Source organism: Camelina sativa, chromosome 8, assembly GCF_030686135.1.
Source record: "Camelina sativa cultivar CO46 ecotype springtype chromosome 8, ASM3068613v1".
In the NCBI taxonomy this organism is placed as follows: Eukaryota; Viridiplantae; Streptophyta; class Magnoliopsida; order Brassicales; family Brassicaceae; genus Camelina; species Camelina sativa.
The window spans coordinates 5,228,798-5,247,059 of record NC_141887.1 but is presented as its reverse complement, the minus strand read 5'-3'; the positions used below and the strand labels follow the sequence as shown (position 1 = coordinate 5,247,059).

Here is an 18,262-nt window from a genome sequence, read left to right as displayed (position 1 = left end):
CTAAGTAACAAGATAGAAATTCATGAATCTATAACTTAAATGGCTCTTAGTGCCTAATCAGACAAAATGTTTGTATAAAATATGGAGTTTAATGCATCCTCTTGAGCATAAGAAACCAATCTTTGGAAGCCGCCGCACGTCACCATGCACTAATCATTCACTTAATAGCCCACTACACAAGAGATGAGATGAGCCCTTGATATCGTTACTATCTAGCTTTGTCTATATATAGAACCAAACGATTCGTGATCTAAATAAACTATCACTAGTATAAGTCATTTAAACAAGCCATCTAGATAATGAAAACACAAATATCTAAGGTGATGGGAGGACATGTCTTGCTTACTGTTTTCACTCTATTTATGCTTTGTTCAGGGGTTAGATCACAGCTAAACCCTGACATTTATGCTAAATCGTGCCCCTCTCTTGGACAAATTGTCCGTAACCAAGTTACAATCGCCATGAATGCCGAAAAACGGATGGCTGCTTCTCTCATTCGTCTTCATTTCCACGACTGTTTTGTTAATGTATGTATTTTCATCTTTATGTAATTATACTTTTCTATTAAAGAGCTATATTCGTTAATATATTGTTACATAAATGCTCCAAACTGTCATCAGTTTCCTAAAACGTAGCATGAACTTTTCAGGGGTGCGATGCGTCTATATTGTTGGATGGAACCGACAGTGAGAAACTCGCGATCCCAAACCTGAACTCTGCCAGAGGATTTGAAGTAGTTGATACTATCAAAGCCGCTGTGGAAAACGCATGTCCTGGTGTTGTTTCTTGTGCTGATATCCTCACTTTGGCCGCTCGCGACTCGGTTTCCTTGGTAAGCGATTTTGTTCCCTCTTAACAACCATCTAAACCTTAATATATACTATACTTTAATAGAGATTATACTAACCTTTGTATAACACGAGACTAAGGAACAAGTATTTACAATATGACCAAGGTGGTGATTATTTTTAGTAACAAAAAAAAACAATAAAGGTTAGGTGTAATTAATGACTATCTTTTGTTTATTAACTTAATCACGTACGGGTTTTGATGTGCAGAGTGGAGGGCCTAGGTGGAGAGTGGCATTAGGAAGAAAAGATGGATTGGTGGCAAATCAGAGCAGTGCAAACAATCTCCCATCTCCGTTTGAATCTTTAGACGCTATTATTGCCAAGTTTGTAGCCGTAGGCCTTAACATCACTGACGTCGTAGCTTTATCAGGTTCAACTCATTTTTCTAACTATAAACCTTAATCGGTCTTTTCTTTTTACTTTTCCTTCCGACTACTTATCACTTTTTATTTATCCCCTTTTTTTTTTATTACAAAGGAGCTCACACCTTTGGACAAGCAAAGTGTGATCTCTTCAGCAACCGGCTGTTCAACTTTACCGGGACAGGAACTCCAGACGCAACACTTGAGACATCACTGTTGTCTAATCTGCAATCAGTTTGTCCACTCGGAGGTAATGGAAACATAACAGCGCCCCTTGACAGTGGCTCTACGGACGCCTTCGACAACAACTATTTCAAGAACCTACTCCAAGGGAAAGGTCTTTTGAGCTCTGATCAGATTCTGTTCTCGAGTGACTTGGCCGTGAACACAACAAAGACACTAGTAGAAGCTTATAGTCGGAACCAGTACTTGTTCTTCAGAGACTTCACTTGTTCGATGATCAGAATGGGGAATATTGCGAATGGAGCTAGTGGGGAGGTTAGGAAAAACTGCAGGGTTATCAATAATTAATTAGTATGTGTGTGTTTTCTTATTTTTCTGTAATGTTCCTGTGTTAATCAATCTCGTGTGTATCATAATGATCGCGTGTGTAATAATAATAAAATTTTATGGGGCTTTTGATGATTTAGGAAACCTGAAATCAAACACGTTTTCTATCTGGCTATCAATTTCAGTGTTCAAGAAAGCGCTAGGCGGTATTTTGGTGGTGACCCAACGTCTAACGCCTAGAACGTCTAGTCAGGGTTTAAACGTTTTTAGGCGGTTTAGACGTTTACAATATGAAACATTATATATAAGATATCTTATTATATAAAGTTGGGTTTTCAAAGTTAGCCATTAACATGATCATGACACGTGTCAAGTATACTGATAAGATGTTGACATGTGTCAAAAATTATTAGTTTTCAAAACAGCTAATTAAGATAATAGCTTTAAGTCTACATCAAATTTACATGTTTATTATATCTAAAAAAAATTCCTAAATCAATAAGAAAAATTAACAAACTAATATTTTTTTTTATTGTACGCTAATTATATTATACGTGTTTTCTTAATTAGATTTTGACGTGTATAAACAAAAAAAGAATTCATTAAACATGTATATTATTATTAATCAATAAATTGAGAATAACAAATCTAAAAAGAATAACATACGTTATGTCAAAAGAATTATTATTTTTGAAACGTAATAGGACAGCTAATTAAGAAAATAACATTATATCTACATAAATTTACATGTTTATATCGAAAGTTTTGATCTTTGATTTTTTTTTTTCTGATATAATTTTGCTTATCTATTGTGAGTCTTTGATTCATGCATGTTCTTCAATGGAAGCTATCATATGCAATGATATGGAATCAAAGTATATAAAGCCTGCTAAATTAATCCAGGATGGAGACACTGATGGAAGTTTCAAAAGTAATTCTACAGTTAGTAGCGTTATAAGTTTCGAAGATTAGTCAATGGTTGATGTTTCTGGTCAAAATCTAGAGTTTTCTCTTATGGATAATGTCAATGATTCCGATACTGAAACAAAAGCTACTTGATTGAGTAATTGAGAAACGATTTTGAAATTTAGTAAGTTAGAACGGTAAACCGTTTTAAAATTGGTTTCAAACCAGATTTATGTAGATTTTTATCGGATTTGGTTCGTAAACCGTTTAAACTCAGATATATAAAGAAATATATGAGAACTGAATCGGGTAGAAATAAGTTGAGAACTTACGATTCGAGAATATTTGAGATGAGATCATAGTTCTAAGTAATTTTGGTACAATACAATATTTTTGAAGAGTAAACAAGTCATGGATCTTTTAACGTGATTATGACATATGTCATGTTTTTTTTTGTCAACCAAACATTAATTAGAATAGTACTCCAAAATTGGTAACCCAACTCGGAGGGAAAGAGTTTACAAACGAAATAGATGAACTTAAAGATCTAGACGACCGAGCAAGACAATCCGCTCTCAAATTCGATGAACGAGGAATCTTGGACAAGGAGAAGAGAGGAAAGGCGGTCAAAAGCAGGTGGAAATCGTCAAGGATATTAGAGAAAGTCGGCCAATCTTCAGGAGATTGAACCATCATAACTAATTCGGCGCTGTCCGTCTCAAAATGTTGACAAACAACTCCATTAGCAAGGAGACACTCCATTGCCCAAAGTGGAGCCTCCAATTCTGCATGAAACGGGGAAGGGCTTCGACAAAGACATCTATCACCCAACAAAAAAATCTGATTTTAGCCAACTCCACCGCACCAATCTGATCTGACATATGTCATGTTTTAAATTGTTTATGAAGTTTTTATTTTGTATGTCTGAATTATTTAAGACTTATATATACCATCATGATTATAATTTTTAAATCTTTATTTTTATTATGTTATATTACATTTTTTTTCAATTTCTCAATAAAAAACTTTTGTTGGGTTGGTCATAAAATCATTGTACTTGAATTAATAATTTTCGCCAGTTGTTCATCCAAAATATCTTTGGAGTAGCATGGTTAAAAAATTATGTTACAAAACAATTTTAGTAATTATAAGAACTATAATTATGCCAAAATGAAAGTAAAGTAACATAAAATTTGTTTAATTTGTTTAAAAGACATTTTAGGTGGTGATAAAGAGCATACTTTAACAATAAAATAAATTTGGATGTAAGAGCATATTTTTAATGGTAAAACATACAATAAAATTGTATGTGGTTATTAATTATATATTGTTTTGATGAATTCTTTGCATGTAAAATATTTTGTAATAAGTTGTGAAATGTTCTTGAAAATTTACAATAATAATATTTGTAATGATGCGTATTTGGTAAAAGTTTTGGTGGAGTATAATTTAGCTTTAGATTATTGTAATAATTGTTATAATATATTTAAAATATAAAAATATAAATAAGTGTATGAAGGTAAATACAAATATGATTTTTTTCTCTAACTAAAATTATTAATATATTTACTTCAGGAAATAATTTTTTTTTTACATTTTTAAAAAATTATTTAGGGTTTAAGATTTATTTTCTTTAACAATTTTAAAACCCACACATCGTGCGGACCATTATCTAGTTATATATAAATATATGTTAGAAAAAATAAATAATAATTCATAAACTAAACTTAGAACAAATACATTTATTTAATTTAGATTAATAATATATGAACATTTATAAATATGTATATGAATATAATACTTAAAATTTTTAAATATATGCAGTTAAAAATAAAATATATATATTAAAATAATATTATGTGATTTGAGGTGGTCTAAGCGGTCATCTAGGTATCTGCAGAGCGCCTAGCGCCTAGATGATGTCTAGACGACCGCCTAGACCGCTTTCTTAAACACTGGCTATCATTGTACAACCCGAAAGGAGCAAGATTTTATATAACCAGATTTTCTGTCTAGTTACCAAACAAATAATGCATTTACTCATTGAGATCCAATATATATAGTTATGAATATATGTAACAAATTATAAGGTGAAAATGCATTGACGTCAAAAAAAAGGTCTAAATTGTACATGTATTTTTACTCATCGATCATTACGATATACCAAATTTTTAATTTCTTTAAGTCAAACTGTTCTGGCTTTGCTATTTTTTTCAACATAGCGTTACAAGTTTTTTTTTGTCCTTTTTCAATCATATGTAGTTCTTTTTTTTCCATGACGTATATCACTGGTAGACATTTTTATCCATTGTTTATTCATCTAAACAAAATTTATATATTTACAGTTAGCCTATATAGTAATTAAATTAATATATAGTGAAACAATCCGTGATTAATTAAGAAAAAAATCATACGCACATGCACATTTAATTATTATTTTCGCTTTACGTCTACTAAAATAAAATTTCATAGTTTTTCTATTTGTATACTACCTTACAAAATCAACAAATGTTTAGTTACTTAATTGAATGCTAATCATTATCCTATGACTTTCGGAGTCCTACAAAAGAAAAGTAAAAGTCTAGACACCTGACATGTTGTTTAAAAGATGTAAGTTTTTCTTCAAACATTAGGTACAAGCTCTCTATAAAAGACTACGTAAGTTTTTCATTTTAGCATCAATCCACAATATCCTCTAAAGCTTCTTCTTTCGATTCCTCACTTTTATAACAAACAAAGGGAGACCACAAATAATGGGTCTAAATAAAATTATTCCATTTATTTTACACTCGATTTGGATGTTTGGGGTTTTGGGCAATGCTCAACTTAGCTCTGGTTTTTACTCCACGACCTGTCCTAACGCCACAGTCATCGCTCGGGGTTTGATCGAGCAAGCTCGCCATGGCGATGTCAGACTCACTGCTAAAGTCATGCGTCTTCACTTTCACGACTGTTTCGTGAACGTAAGCTAGATCTGTTTCTATCCATTACATTATGTTATGCTTTTGTTTTTGGTTTAACAATGAAACCGATCGTTTAATCCACATTCGTTCTCATGATTTGTTAGTGTAAAATATCCCACATCGGAAAGATGTGAAAGGATTAACTGATATATAAAGGGTTAGAAGTTTTCCACTCCAATTGGTTTTGAGTTGGAAGCCTACAGTAAAGCCCGAATTTAATATGATTCATGTTGAATATCTAAAGTAGCACATGTGTGAAGGTTTATGAATGAAAGCTAACTCAGACGTGACTTTACATATTTGATTAGGCCGCATTTATTTTTGTTTTTAGGTTTAATGGTTTTTAATAGTTCATACTCGTTTTAAAGGGGGATGGACTTCAAATCGAAGGAAGATTAGGTTTTGAGTTTTGCATTAGTGCATGGAGTCTTTATTAAGGTCAAATTTTAAGTTTCTTGATTTTTTTATTTTGATTTTTTTTTTACTAATGATTGTCTGTCATTAGTTAAGCGTGGTTTCATATTCAGGAGCCAACGGTCTTTCTAAAACCCAAATTAAAATAATCATTTTTTTGTTCTTCTTTCTAGTTATAAAATAAGAAGTATAAACATATAGATACGTTGTCAAAAAAACATAGTTATATATGTTTATTTTAGTTGAATTAGGTTTCCTTTGAAAACCAAATATGCATAAATTATTGAAGTCATAGTGTGTGAATGTGAATACAGGGGTGAGATGATTCAGTTCCACTGGACGCTGCTCCTGCGGATGGAGTAGAGGGTGAAAAGGAGGCTTTCCAAAACGCGGGTTCTCTTGGCGGATTTGAAGTGATTGATGATATCAAAACCGCTCTCGAGAATGTTTGTCCTAGTGTTGTCTCTTGTGCCGATATCCTCGCTATCGCAGCTGAAATATCTGTCGCACTGGTAATAACATAATGCTCCAAATTTATATGTGATGTTTGTTAAGAAAAATAATAATAATAATAAAATATTTTAATATACCAAAATATATAATGTTTCTTTTTTGATATTTATATCATATTTTAGGCGGGAGGGCCGTCACGGGACGTATTGCTAGGAAGGAGAGATGGCCGGACGGCTATCCGTGCGGACGCTGTGGCTGCACTTCCAATGGGATCTGATTCTCTCCAGATTCTTACTTCCAAATTCTCCGTACATAATCTTGACACTACCGATCTCGTCGCTTTATCTGGTAATGTACTTCCGAGTCTTACGAGATTAATATCTTTTTCATATTGTCATTAATTTTTTTCATTTCAGAAATGTATAAAGATCAAATACTTAAGTAGTACTTTGTAACAATGTATCTTAAATAAAGAATAACATATGAATCGTAATAATGTACTGTACATGTAGGTGCTCATACCTTCGGGAGGGTTCAGTGTCGAGTGATAAACTATCGTTTGCACAATTTTAGTGGTAACAACGGACAGTCAGATCCGAGTATTGAACCGACGTTCTTGCCAACCTTGCAACGACAATGTCCACAAGGCGGAGATCTCACCGCGAGGGTGAATCTTGATCCTACGAGCCCCGATTCATTTGAGAACGACTATTTCAAGAACCTTAAAAACAACCGCGGTGTGATAGAATCAGATCAAATCTTGTTTTCTTCGACAGGAGCACCTACTGTTTCTTTGGTGAATCGTTTTGCTGATAGCCAAAGTGAGTTTTATAGAAATTTTGTGAGATCTATGATCAAGATGGGAAATATAAGGATTCTCACAGGAAGTGAGGGAGAGATTCGTAGAGACTGCAAAAGGGTCAATAAATAAGTACTTTTGCATGTTCAAATTATCAAACGTTGCTTGTTGTTATACATGAGACATAAGTGGTATTTGTGATTCTCCACAACTGCTTTTTTTTTTTTTTTTCTTATTTTGTTTCACTGTTTAGCTTGCTATTGTTACTAGTAATTGTAAATCTTACAAAATATAGTTTTCTTTCATGAAAATACGAATACATATCTAAAACCACACTTTTTCATTATTATATACTAGGATGTCGGCCCGTGGGTTGCAGGACGGGAAAGTGAAAACTTGAAATAATTAACATTGTTAATTTCACATTTTAAGTGGTAAACGGAACAAAACATTCGTTGGATCAACACATTGCAACTTTATATCAACAAAGAGGTGTAAAACAAAAAGGTGTTAAAACTAACGGTGTCAACATGAAAAGCTGGGGGTGCGACGAAGAAATATAATTATTGGATAGAAACTTTGCAACTTTTGAGATCATTAATAATACTCAAATAACAAAAACTCTTTTCACAGTCCATAAAAATCTGTATATATATATATAAACAAAAAGGTGTGAAAACAAAAAGGTGTGAAACAAAAAGGTACAAAAACTAACAAGTGCAAATATTGAAAGCTAGGGGTGCGACGAAAAAACACAATTATTAGATCAAAACATTGCAACTTTATATAAACAAAGAGGTGTAAAACAAAAAGGTGTGAAAACTAACGGTACCAACATGGAAAGCTGGGGATGCGACGAAGAAATATAATTGTTGGATCGAAACTTTGAAACTTTTGTGATCATAAACAAATATGAGATCATTAATAATACTTAAATAACAAAAACTCTTTTCAAAGTCCAAAAAAATCTGTATATATATAAACAAAAAGGTGTGAAAACAAAAAGGTGTGAAACAAAAAGGTATGAAACAAAAATGTACAAAAACTAACAAGTGCAAACATTGAAAGCTAGGGGTGCGACGAAGAAACACAATTATTGGATCAAAACATTGCAACTTTATATAAACAAAGAGGTGTAAAACAAAAAGGTGTGAAAACTAACGGATCATTATAACAAAAACTCTTTTCAAAGTCCATAAAAATCTATAAAAACAAAAAGGTATGAAAACAAAGAGGTGTGAAACAAAAATGTACAAAACTAACAAGTGCAAACATTGAAAGCTAGAGGTGCGACGAAAAAACACAATTATTGGATCAAAACATTGCAACTTTATATAAACAAAGAGGTGTAAAACAAAAAGGTGTGAAAACTAACGGATGCTATCATGGAAAGATGGGGTGCGGCGAAGAAACACGAAAGTTGGATCGAAACTTTGCAACTTTTAAGATCATTAACAAAGGGTGAGATCATTAATAATACTCAAAGAACAAAAATTCTTTTCAAAGAACATGAAAATCTGTATATATATAAAAACAAAAAAGTGTGAAACAAAACAAAGAGATGTGAAACAAAAAGGTGTGAAAACTAATAAGTGCAAACACTAAAAGTTAGGGGCGCGACGAAAAAACACAATTGTTGGATCAAAACATTGCAACTTTGTATAAACAAAGAGGTGTAAAACAAAAAAGTGTGAAAACTAACGGATGCCAACATGGAAAGATGGGGATGCGACGAATAAACACAATTGTTGGATCAAAACTTTGCAACTTTTGAGATCATAAACAAAGAGTGAGATTATTAATAATACTCAAAGAACAAAAACTCTTTTCAAAGAACATAAAAATTTGTATATATCAATGTTTTGAAACCCAGACCGGACCGGCCGATTGAACCGGTTTAACTGCGAACCGGAAACTATCCCGGTCTGGATATTACTTAAAATACGGATACAAAAAAACTCGGATAAAATCGGAAAAACCCGGCTAAAACCCGCTAACCGGCGGTCCGGATCATATTTAACTTAGACGAGCATATATAAAGAAGAAATCATGTACTGCTTCCTCTATTCTCTTCCGATGTGGGACAAAATTTGAGTGTACGTGGCTTCCTCCTTTTTTTTATTCAGTCATAATTTTTTTATAATATTAATTTATATGGAAAATAGAAATAATTTTTTTTTTAAAATAGTATTTTGATATTCTCCTATTATATCTTGGTGTTCTTGTTTGGATTTAAAATGATAAGAAATAAAATTTTATAACTATTGCTCAAAAATATATACTAATTAATAACTAATAGATATGAAAATTTTTGTTTGGATATTCATAAAACCAAAGTATGAACATATATATATATATATATATTAAAATTCAGTAAATTAATGATTCATGGTTGGACCGGGTTGACTCGGTGACCCGAAAGATTGTCCGGTTTGCTTTCCAGTACGGGTTTAAAAACATTAGTATATATATAAAAACAAAGAGGCGTGAAAACAAAGAAGTATGAAACAAAAAGATGTGAACCAAAAAGGTGCGAAAAATAAAAAATGCAAACATTAAAAGTTAGGGATACGACGAAGAAACACAATTGTTGGATCAAAACATTGCATCTTTTAAGATAATTAACAAATCTAAACTATTAGATGACCCAAAATAGAAATAATTTCATCCGTTAGATTTAAATTGACCTCTAAAAGTGGATTTGCTATTTTATATATATATATATATATATATATATATTTATATATGTTGTGTTTGTTTAAAATAGTTGTGACTTTTACGAACAATTATAAACCTACTTATTATTTTTTCATTGTTAATAATTTTTGTTTTAAGCACATACCAATTATAAACCAATTACTATAGCTTGTGTAGCTGCTAATTATGTTAATTCCGGAAAGGACAAAGAGATGATGATGTGTCTAGTAGAAATTGATCTATACGACCTAACTTTACATGGCGATAATTAATCACTAAACTATAATATTTGATTCATTTTTTTAACGTTAATTTAGTGTCCATACCTTGATTATCCGCTCTGAATCTGATGGCGACCCATCCACCAGATGGAACTCCTATTGTGTTCCTCTTAACCGGTCTTTCGTGGAGTTGAAGTTACCTAATCCACGACCAACTTGGAAAATGTTAAAACCGTGAAGATGCAACGGATGGTTCTCTGGTGATATGACACCGGTATCTTGGAGGACAAGCTGAACTGTGGCGTTGTACGATTGCTTGTATAGCTTGGTGCCGGTTTTGGTGGCCATGTTGGTGACTGATCCTCCGCTGTAGTTGAAAACATGCGGTGGGTTTTTGGGAAAATCCGTCGTGAACGCTCCACTTTTCTTGAAGTAATGAGCCGAGAGCAGAGCAGTTTTGGGCATGACGAAGGTTACGTTGTTGATGCTGGCCATGACACGGCTTCCGTTTCCGGCCTTGCAAGTAGGGCATGCGTTTATCCCAAGACCAACGGTGAATAAGAGGTGGTGGTCGATGGTGGTCGGGACGAGGGCAGGGTATTTCTTGGAGTTGAGAGTACGAAGAGAGTTTGTAAAGTTCTTGGCAATCGAAGTAGCGTTTTGCAGTGGAGGGAGTGTGCGGACTGTTGGAGAGGACGAGAGTGTTCCGGAGTAGTGAACTGTTGCGGTGGCTGTTACGTTGTCCACCGCGATTGGGGAGTCCATGAAGGGTGAAGCGGTTACCAGGTACTTGCCGGCCGATTTTGAGGCGGTTAGGAGAACGTTGGTGGTTTGACCGGGGGCATTAAGAACGGTGTCGATCTTGAACGGTTTAGCGTAGACCGCGTGGAATTCGACCACCGTGAAAAGATGGCCGGCGACTTTGAAAAAGAGCTCTTCATTAAGTGCAGTATTGATGATTAGTCGTAGCAAATATGTTTTGCCATTCTCTACTGACAGTTTGTAACCTTCGCACACAGAAAGAGGCTTTCATGATCAGTTTTTTTTTTTTTTTTTTTTTTTTTTTTTTTTGACATCATGTTGTTGGAAATTATGTAAACTTGGAAATAAAGAGATTACCTTGGGATGGACATTTTTTAACGGGGCCTGGGTGTCCGTTGATCATGTGTTGCAATATCTTCGATATCCGATTTCCACCATTCACCTACAATTATGATGAGCGTTATAAATTAGTTATGCCAAATCAACAAATATGCAATGTAATGAACCGCTAGCGTCGAGTGATAGTGGTATTGATCTCACGTCATTTTAATAGTCTACTTTAACTTGAAGGAATTAAATGCAAGTGCTATCTTGAGTAAATTAGTTAACCGACAACATAAAAACAAACTGAGCAGCTAAGAAGAACCAAACTTTTCGTTAATATATATATGAGAACGAAACCGAGGAGGGAACAAAACCAATTTTTCGGAATGGACACTAACAAATTTATAAAAATACCTTGATATGAGATTGATACAGGTTAAAATTTAAAAACACTCCAATAAAACAATTATTTGATTTCTTTTTTTACTTTTAAAAATACTCTGAAAACAATAAATTCGAAACATGTTTTTATAATCCATAAAAATTTATATATAATAAACAAAGAGGTGTAAAAATATAAAGGTGTAAAACATAAAAGTATGAAACAAAAAAGTGCAAAAATTAACAGATGTGATTTTTAAAAGATGGGAGTACGACAAAGAGATGCAAAAATTAAAAAGTGCGATTTTTGAAAGATGAAGATACGACAAAAAAAACACGATTATTTGAAGGAATAACGCTTGCAACTGTTGGGACCATTATTAAGTTTCAACCGTTAGATGAAATAATAGAATAAATCTCATCCGTTGGATTAAAAATGACACAAACGATATGTATCCACTATTTTAGTCCACCGATGATGATTCAACTCCCATGCATCTTATGTTTCATTAGACGAAGTCTACGGAGTGACGGGTGTTAGTGTTTGTCTATATATATACGTACTAAAGAATAAATCAGATCTACGTGGCATGAGTCGCTTGACCTATTCAAAAGGTATGTTTTTTACCTTCCTCGATGAGTGAGTATACTGTTTAGCTGGACCGTAGGTAATTCCTATATCTATATTATACTTCTATATTGTTTTAAGCATGCGTTATCGTTGTCTTCGTCGTCTAAAGATTTTCTTTGATCGTATCTCGACTCAATATTCTGTGACGTATGTGTTTTTTTTTGGGTAGAAAGTGACGTATGTGTTTTTACCGCTAATGTACTACCCAAATAGTTAAATTCAAGTTAAAAATGAAATGTGATTTTAAATTTGACATCTGAATATATGATCTAAAATTTGGTGAAGATCGATATATACTACACGAATATATAGGGAAAAATGTTTCAAATTTTTCCTTTCTAACTTATTATTGTCACATGTATGTATTTTAAACAAAAAAGAAAAAGAAAAAAACGTACATGTGTATTCTTTTTTTTTAGTCGATATTAGCATATTCTAAATTATTTATTTGCTTTTAAGTTAACATTCTGACTTGGGAGAAGATCATATACGCAAAGCCAGTGATATGTGTTCGGTTGAGAACTTAAATGCCATAGAAAACGAAATTTTATTTAATATTAAAAGACATAAATTGACCATTATCTTTTCATTTACTATTCAAATCTCTAAGTACCCCAATATATGAACCCCATTAATCTTGCTCTAAGATAGTTGACTCTTCGATAGTTGTACATTTTTCTTGGTCCTCATCTCTCTGATTATAATTAGTTTAGCCATTTCTATTTATTTAGGACGATTTGGAAATTTGGCCTAATTATAGTGGGACGATGTCGCTTTCAGTCCTGCGTATAAAATATCAGACTCTAGAATCTACCCCTAACTTTATAAAGGAGTGGTGGGAATGTAATCAAAATACGTCGATGTCTTTTTCTCATAAAACAAGCTTGAAATTAAAGATAACACTTAGTATTATTACAGTAAATGATGGATCAAAGTTACACTGTATAACTAAAAAAATGCAACGTTTCCGATACAACTATTCTGCTGTTTCCAACTCTTGAAAAGTAGGTACGTTAGCTGAATCAATAAGACTTTTATTTTTTTTTGGGACAAAACTGAATCAATAAGACTAAAACTGTACTATATTTTAGGAGATTCGTATGACTTCAGGGAGCCAAATTAAACTAGAGATTCAAACAAAAGCTCTATAAGGAAATTAGTATTTTTTACTACATTCAGTAGAGTGCAATCTTGGACGCAATAAGCAATGGCAAAAGTTGTTGCAATTTCTTAGCACAAAAAAAAAAAAAATTGAAATCCGGGAAAATATTACTTGTCAAAGAAGACAAAAAAAACACTACTACTATTCGTTGTTTAAGTCAATATACACACACAATACGCTATAAGCACAATTTCACATTACACAAGAAATTTTTTTTCAGCCAACCATTTATTTATCAAACTTTTCTGTTGCATCCAAAAATCGGAAAATCGGTAATTTCATACCCAGCTATAGGGTATGTTAAATTTCTATACAATGTTTAACTCTGTGCAAATCCATACATTAACTTAAATAAAATTTAAATTCACAATCCAAACTCTTCAAACTGTGCTAATACATACCTAAGTCGTAACGGTGTTAAGAAACTATTAACGGCTTATGACGTGGACGCCACGTATGAAACGACGTCGTTTTGAAAAAAAAAAAAAAAAACTTCTTTTGGTCAAAACGACGTCGTTTTCTTCCTTCTTCTTTTTTCTCTTTCCCGAATCGTGTTTGTTCAATTCTCGACTCTGGTTTCTTCTATTCTATCAGAAAGTTGAATTCGTATCTAAGCGGCGCTTACACTTAACATTCCATTAGAGTATTATTTTGTTGCCTTTTTTATTCTTATTATCGACCTCTCAGAAAAAAAAAAGTCCCCTTCTCTTCTCTCTCTCTATCTTCAAAAATTGAAATCTCTTAGAGCCTCCCCATCCATGTTTCTCATTTCCTGAGAATTTTCTTCTCGAGAATTTAACCCAGCTCCAATTATTGTTTCAATTTGGCAAATCCAATTTTATGCGTGAATGAGAAATTATTAGGTTTTTTCTAAGAAGGGCTGTGATGAGATTTGATTTTATAAATATGTAGAATTGATTCTTCTTAGAAAGTTTATTATAATTGTAGTTGAAAGAACTCATATATGTTGGGTTTTTTTTTGTCTTTGTGTATTGAACAGGTTCATATTGGCTCACATACTTTTACTTATTATTTCGTTTATGGAAATGCTGGCTACCTGTTCAAAGATTTATGATCATTACCATTTGGAACTCAGAAGCGGAGAGAACAAAACACACATGTCTCTGCCTTGAAATCTCCATCGCCGATCTGATCTTCGTTAAAGGCTCTTGGTATCACTCTCGTTTTGATATCTTCGTCACTGATGGCTCTTCCTCTTGGATTTACAATGGTAAATAAAGCCCCTAAATTCATATTGTCACTAATCTTTTTCTCGGATTTGACGTTTCTTTGGGGTTTTAATCGGAATTGAAGCAATGGAGGAGGAGCTTTCGGAGCGAGCGAAAGAATGAAGAAGAAGAAGGAAAGAAACGACGTCGTTTTGACCAAAAGAAGTTTTTTTTTTGTTTTTCAAAACGACGTCGTTTCATACGTGGCGTCCACGTCAGAAACCGTTAACAGTTTCTTAACACCGTTACGACTTAGGGACTTAGGTATCTATTAGCACAGTTTGAAGAATTTGGGTTGTGAATTTAAATTTTATTTAACTTAATGTATGGATTTACACAGAGTTAAACATTGTGTAGGAATTGAACATACCCTCTTAGCTGGGTATGAAATTACCGCTTTTCCTCCAAAAATCTCGGTATCCATCTCATTTTCCCAAAATAAATTTAACAAAAAGATTCAAGAACATACGCTGAGACAAACTTCATCTACATATATAATCTCTTGATAAGACATTCGGAAAAAGTTTCATTCCCTACACATATTTAAGTTCACATGACAGACTGAAATCTGTCATCTTAAGAAAAATACATACAATCTCTTATTACCGTAATTAAGACTCAGGTGCTTCGATATTTTACATGGCTGATCCATATCTAGTTAGGGAAATAACTAAAGCTGGTGGTCATAAACTTTGATCGATCTACTTAGCCCCAAAAGGGAACCACCTCTCCTGGAAATCAGACTGGTACGAGACCATGAACAAGATGAGCACGAGCACGGCTGCTACGCCCCAAGGGGAAGAACCGGCACGGTGAATAGAGTCTTGTTCAGGCCAGGGGACGTAAAAGGAAAGGCCGCCGGAGAAGAAGCGGACGAGGAGGAGGAGGAAGAGAGGGGTGAACATGAGGATGAGCTTGAGCTGGTCAAGGGTGTCTTCGAGGACGGACTCGTAGTTCAAGTACCATGTGAGGGAAAACACGAAGAAGACGACGATGAAGAAGAAACAGAGATGTGGGTTTGGGAGAGAGAGGTAGTCTAAGTAGGATGAGCCGTAGTATGGTGATCTCGCCATGCCTTGTTCTTGGTCTTCTCTGTTTGTATGATAAAGAACAACTAGGTTTTTAGATTGTGTAAGTAAGATCTAGATGACTCTTGTATGTGTGTGTGAGTACATATATAAAGAAGTAGATTATATATCTTTGGAGAGAAGAAAAGAGTAATATGCATTGAACGGGTGTTATTTTTCACTTTATTTAATGATATTAAAATATTTCAGGGCTTTTCGGGTGTTGAAGTGGTCGGTCGAGACCACGTGGACATGATGTTATGGGTGTTTGGAATTTTGTATTAATAACACTTTGGGCCCTTTTAAAAAAAACTTACTTATTGCTTTTGAATTTAAAACCAAATAAAGCTAAACTAAAGTGGTACTTTCACGTCACATTATTCGTATTTATAAACATTAAAATTAAAAATAAAAGGTAGGTGTGCTCCAGGCGAAAACTTCTTATCTGGATGCTACTCTTCAGCTATGGTTCTATTTGGATCGCTTGAATTATTGGAGAAGAATTATCTGTATTTTCTAAACAAATCTTGGATCGTAACTTCGAAGAAGCATAAATTAAGTTATCAAAAAAAAAAAAAGAAGAAGCATAAATTAGCTATTCTTACCCCCTTTTTTTTGTTGTGTGTGTTAAAAATAGAGCTATTCTTACTTAAGTTAAAATTAAGATATTTTGTGTACAAGTGGATTCACTCCGAGTAATGGAAGGTGGGAGCCTAGGAGGAGTAAGGGTCAGATCTACAACCAAACAAAAATAGAAATATCTAGCTCCACCATAGGTAAATGAATATCGTCTCGTTCCCTCCCCTCCCCTCCCCCCCCCCCCCCCCCCCCCCCCCCCCCCTCCAAAAATACCAAAGTGCAAGTTATCTTTGTTGAGAGAAAAATGTGGCTTTATTTCTTGCAAACATATCGGTTTGTATTTCTCTAAATTGGGTTGCACAAAAGACCTAATCTATAGTTTACTAGAAATGAGAGGCCCAAATAGCATATGCACATATTGGAAAGGCCATAAACATATGATAACGTAAACATACACGTAAGGTCGTAAGTCTATACTTGCAAGTTACTTGAGATCGATTTATTACAAATATAAAATCGAATCGTGTCTTCTCACTTGCCTTACACATACATGACCAGACACAAAGCATCATCATTCTTGAAGCAAAGTCAAGAAATGGTGCATAATCTCTCTGCTCATCAACTCTTATAGTCATCTTCAATTCATTACTTTTCCAAAGTTATATTTGTAGGACTATCCATAATATCAACCTCCAAAAGCTTCAAACATGGGGACATTGGTGGGTCACATTCTACCGGGCTTTTTCTTCTTTGCACTTGGTCTATGGCACCTCTTTAGCCACATCAAATTATTTTCTCTACACCCAAAATCATACATTTCACCTTTATGGTTTCCCGTATCCAAATCAAGATATGTAGAGCCTCTCGCGATCATTATAGGCTCCTCACTTTCCATTTCTGTTGAACTCTTCCTTGGACAAAAGAATCACCAACCATTTGATCCCAATGATGGGACCATCCCATCAAACCATCTCCATAACTTTGAACACTCTTGCATCTCTCTCACCTTCATCACCTATGCAGCCTTCGCCATTGTATTTGATAAAACAAGGCCAGTGGCTCATAGGGCCCTCCTCAACTTGATCGCGGCCCTGGCCTTCGCCCAACAACTCTTCCTCTTCCATTTCCACTCGTCAGACCACACAGGCGTTGAGGGACACTACCATTTGTTGCTCCAACTGGTAGTTTTTGTCGCTTTGGTGACAACACTCTTGGGAATCGCCTTACCAAGCAGCTTCGTGTTGAGTTTTGTTCGGTCAGTTAGTGTTTCCTTCCAAGGAATATGGCTTATGACAATGGCTTGCATGCTTTGGACGCCAAGTTTGGTTCCCAAGGATTGCTTTCTTCACATTGAAGAGGGTAAACATACCATAAGATGCTCAAGCGTCAAAGCTCTTCATAGGGCAATATCATTGGTAAACATCCAATTCAGCTGGTTTCTTGTGGCTGTGACCGTCTTTGCAATGTCGTTCTATATATTTTTGCAAAGAATCTACGGTGAGAAAATTGAATATTATGCGCTTCGAACAAAGGAATCCAAAGACACGGAGATCATGATGACCATGGTTGAAGTTCATGATGCCGAGTCACAAAGTGGAATTAAGTCACAAGCTTGAGAAATCATAGCCGCCGATAGAAAACAACCAAATTTCTCATGATGTTTTCTTATTCCAATTCTGAGAGCTTGATCATGTGTGTAACTGTAAATATATAGAGACATAGTTGTATTTATCTAAGAGACCATCCATATTGATGTAAAAAAAGAGACCATCCATATACTGTATGTAGATTGTGTTATTTATGAATGTGCCGTAATCTAATCTAGTATGTAATTGTCCAAAATCGTTAACTATTTTCTTAATTGCATACAAACAACTTTGTGAAATTATTAATTTTTGGTATTAAAAAAAAAACGTTTTCAGATAATATTGGTGACCTGAAAAAAAGTAGA

The 18,262-nt window shown here is 34.0% G+C and overlaps 3 protein-coding genes, 1 long non-coding RNA gene and 2 pseudogenes across 4 annotated transcripts; 4 read left to right on the top strand and 2 right to left on the bottom strand.

The window, feature by feature from the left end:
- Positions 1 to 190: 190 nt before the first annotated feature.
- Positions 191 to 1,858, top strand: LOC104706324 (peroxidase N). Its single transcript, XM_010422506.2, has 4 exons — positions 191 to 527; positions 650 to 832; positions 1,059 to 1,221; positions 1,329 to 1,858. The coding sequence occupies exons 1-4, from the start codon at positions 300 to 302 to the stop codon at positions 1,742 to 1,744; spliced, it is 990 nt and encodes a 329-aa protein (XP_010420808.1). The 5' UTR covers positions 191 to 299; the 3' UTR covers positions 1,745 to 1,858.
- Positions 1,859 to 5,382: 3,524 nt separating this feature from the next.
- LOC109125889 (peroxidase 58-like) lies at positions 5,383 to 7,423 on the top strand (annotated as a pseudogene).
- Positions 7,424 to 10,226: 2,803 nt separating this feature from the next.
- Positions 10,227 to 12,021, bottom strand: LOC104709238 (laccase-4 pseudogene; annotated as a pseudogene).
- A 2,006-nt stretch (positions 12,022 to 14,027) lies between these two features.
- Positions 14,028 to 15,014, top strand: LOC147939716 (uncharacterized). Its single transcript, XR_015564733.1, has 2 exons — positions 14,028 to 14,667; positions 14,751 to 15,014. It is a non-coding gene; the product is annotated as an uncharacterized LOC147939716 (long non-coding RNA).
- A 122-nt stretch (positions 15,015 to 15,136) lies between these two features.
- LOC104706323 (uncharacterized) lies at positions 15,137 to 15,861 on the bottom strand. The gene has a single exon (XM_010422505.3). It carries the CDS (start codon positions 15,736 to 15,738, stop codon positions 15,367 to 15,369), a length of 372 nt encoding a protein of 123 aa, XP_010420807.1. The 5' UTR covers positions 15,739 to 15,861; the 3' UTR covers positions 15,137 to 15,366.
- Positions 15,862 to 16,872: 1,011 nt separating this feature from the next.
- LOC104706322 (uncharacterized) lies at positions 16,873 to 18,153 on the top strand. The gene has a single exon (XM_010422504.2). It carries the CDS (start codon positions 17,019 to 17,021, stop codon positions 17,925 to 17,927), a length of 909 nt encoding a protein of 302 aa, XP_010420806.1. The 5' UTR covers positions 16,873 to 17,018; the 3' UTR covers positions 17,928 to 18,153.
- Positions 18,154 to 18,262: the final 109 nt, after the last annotated feature.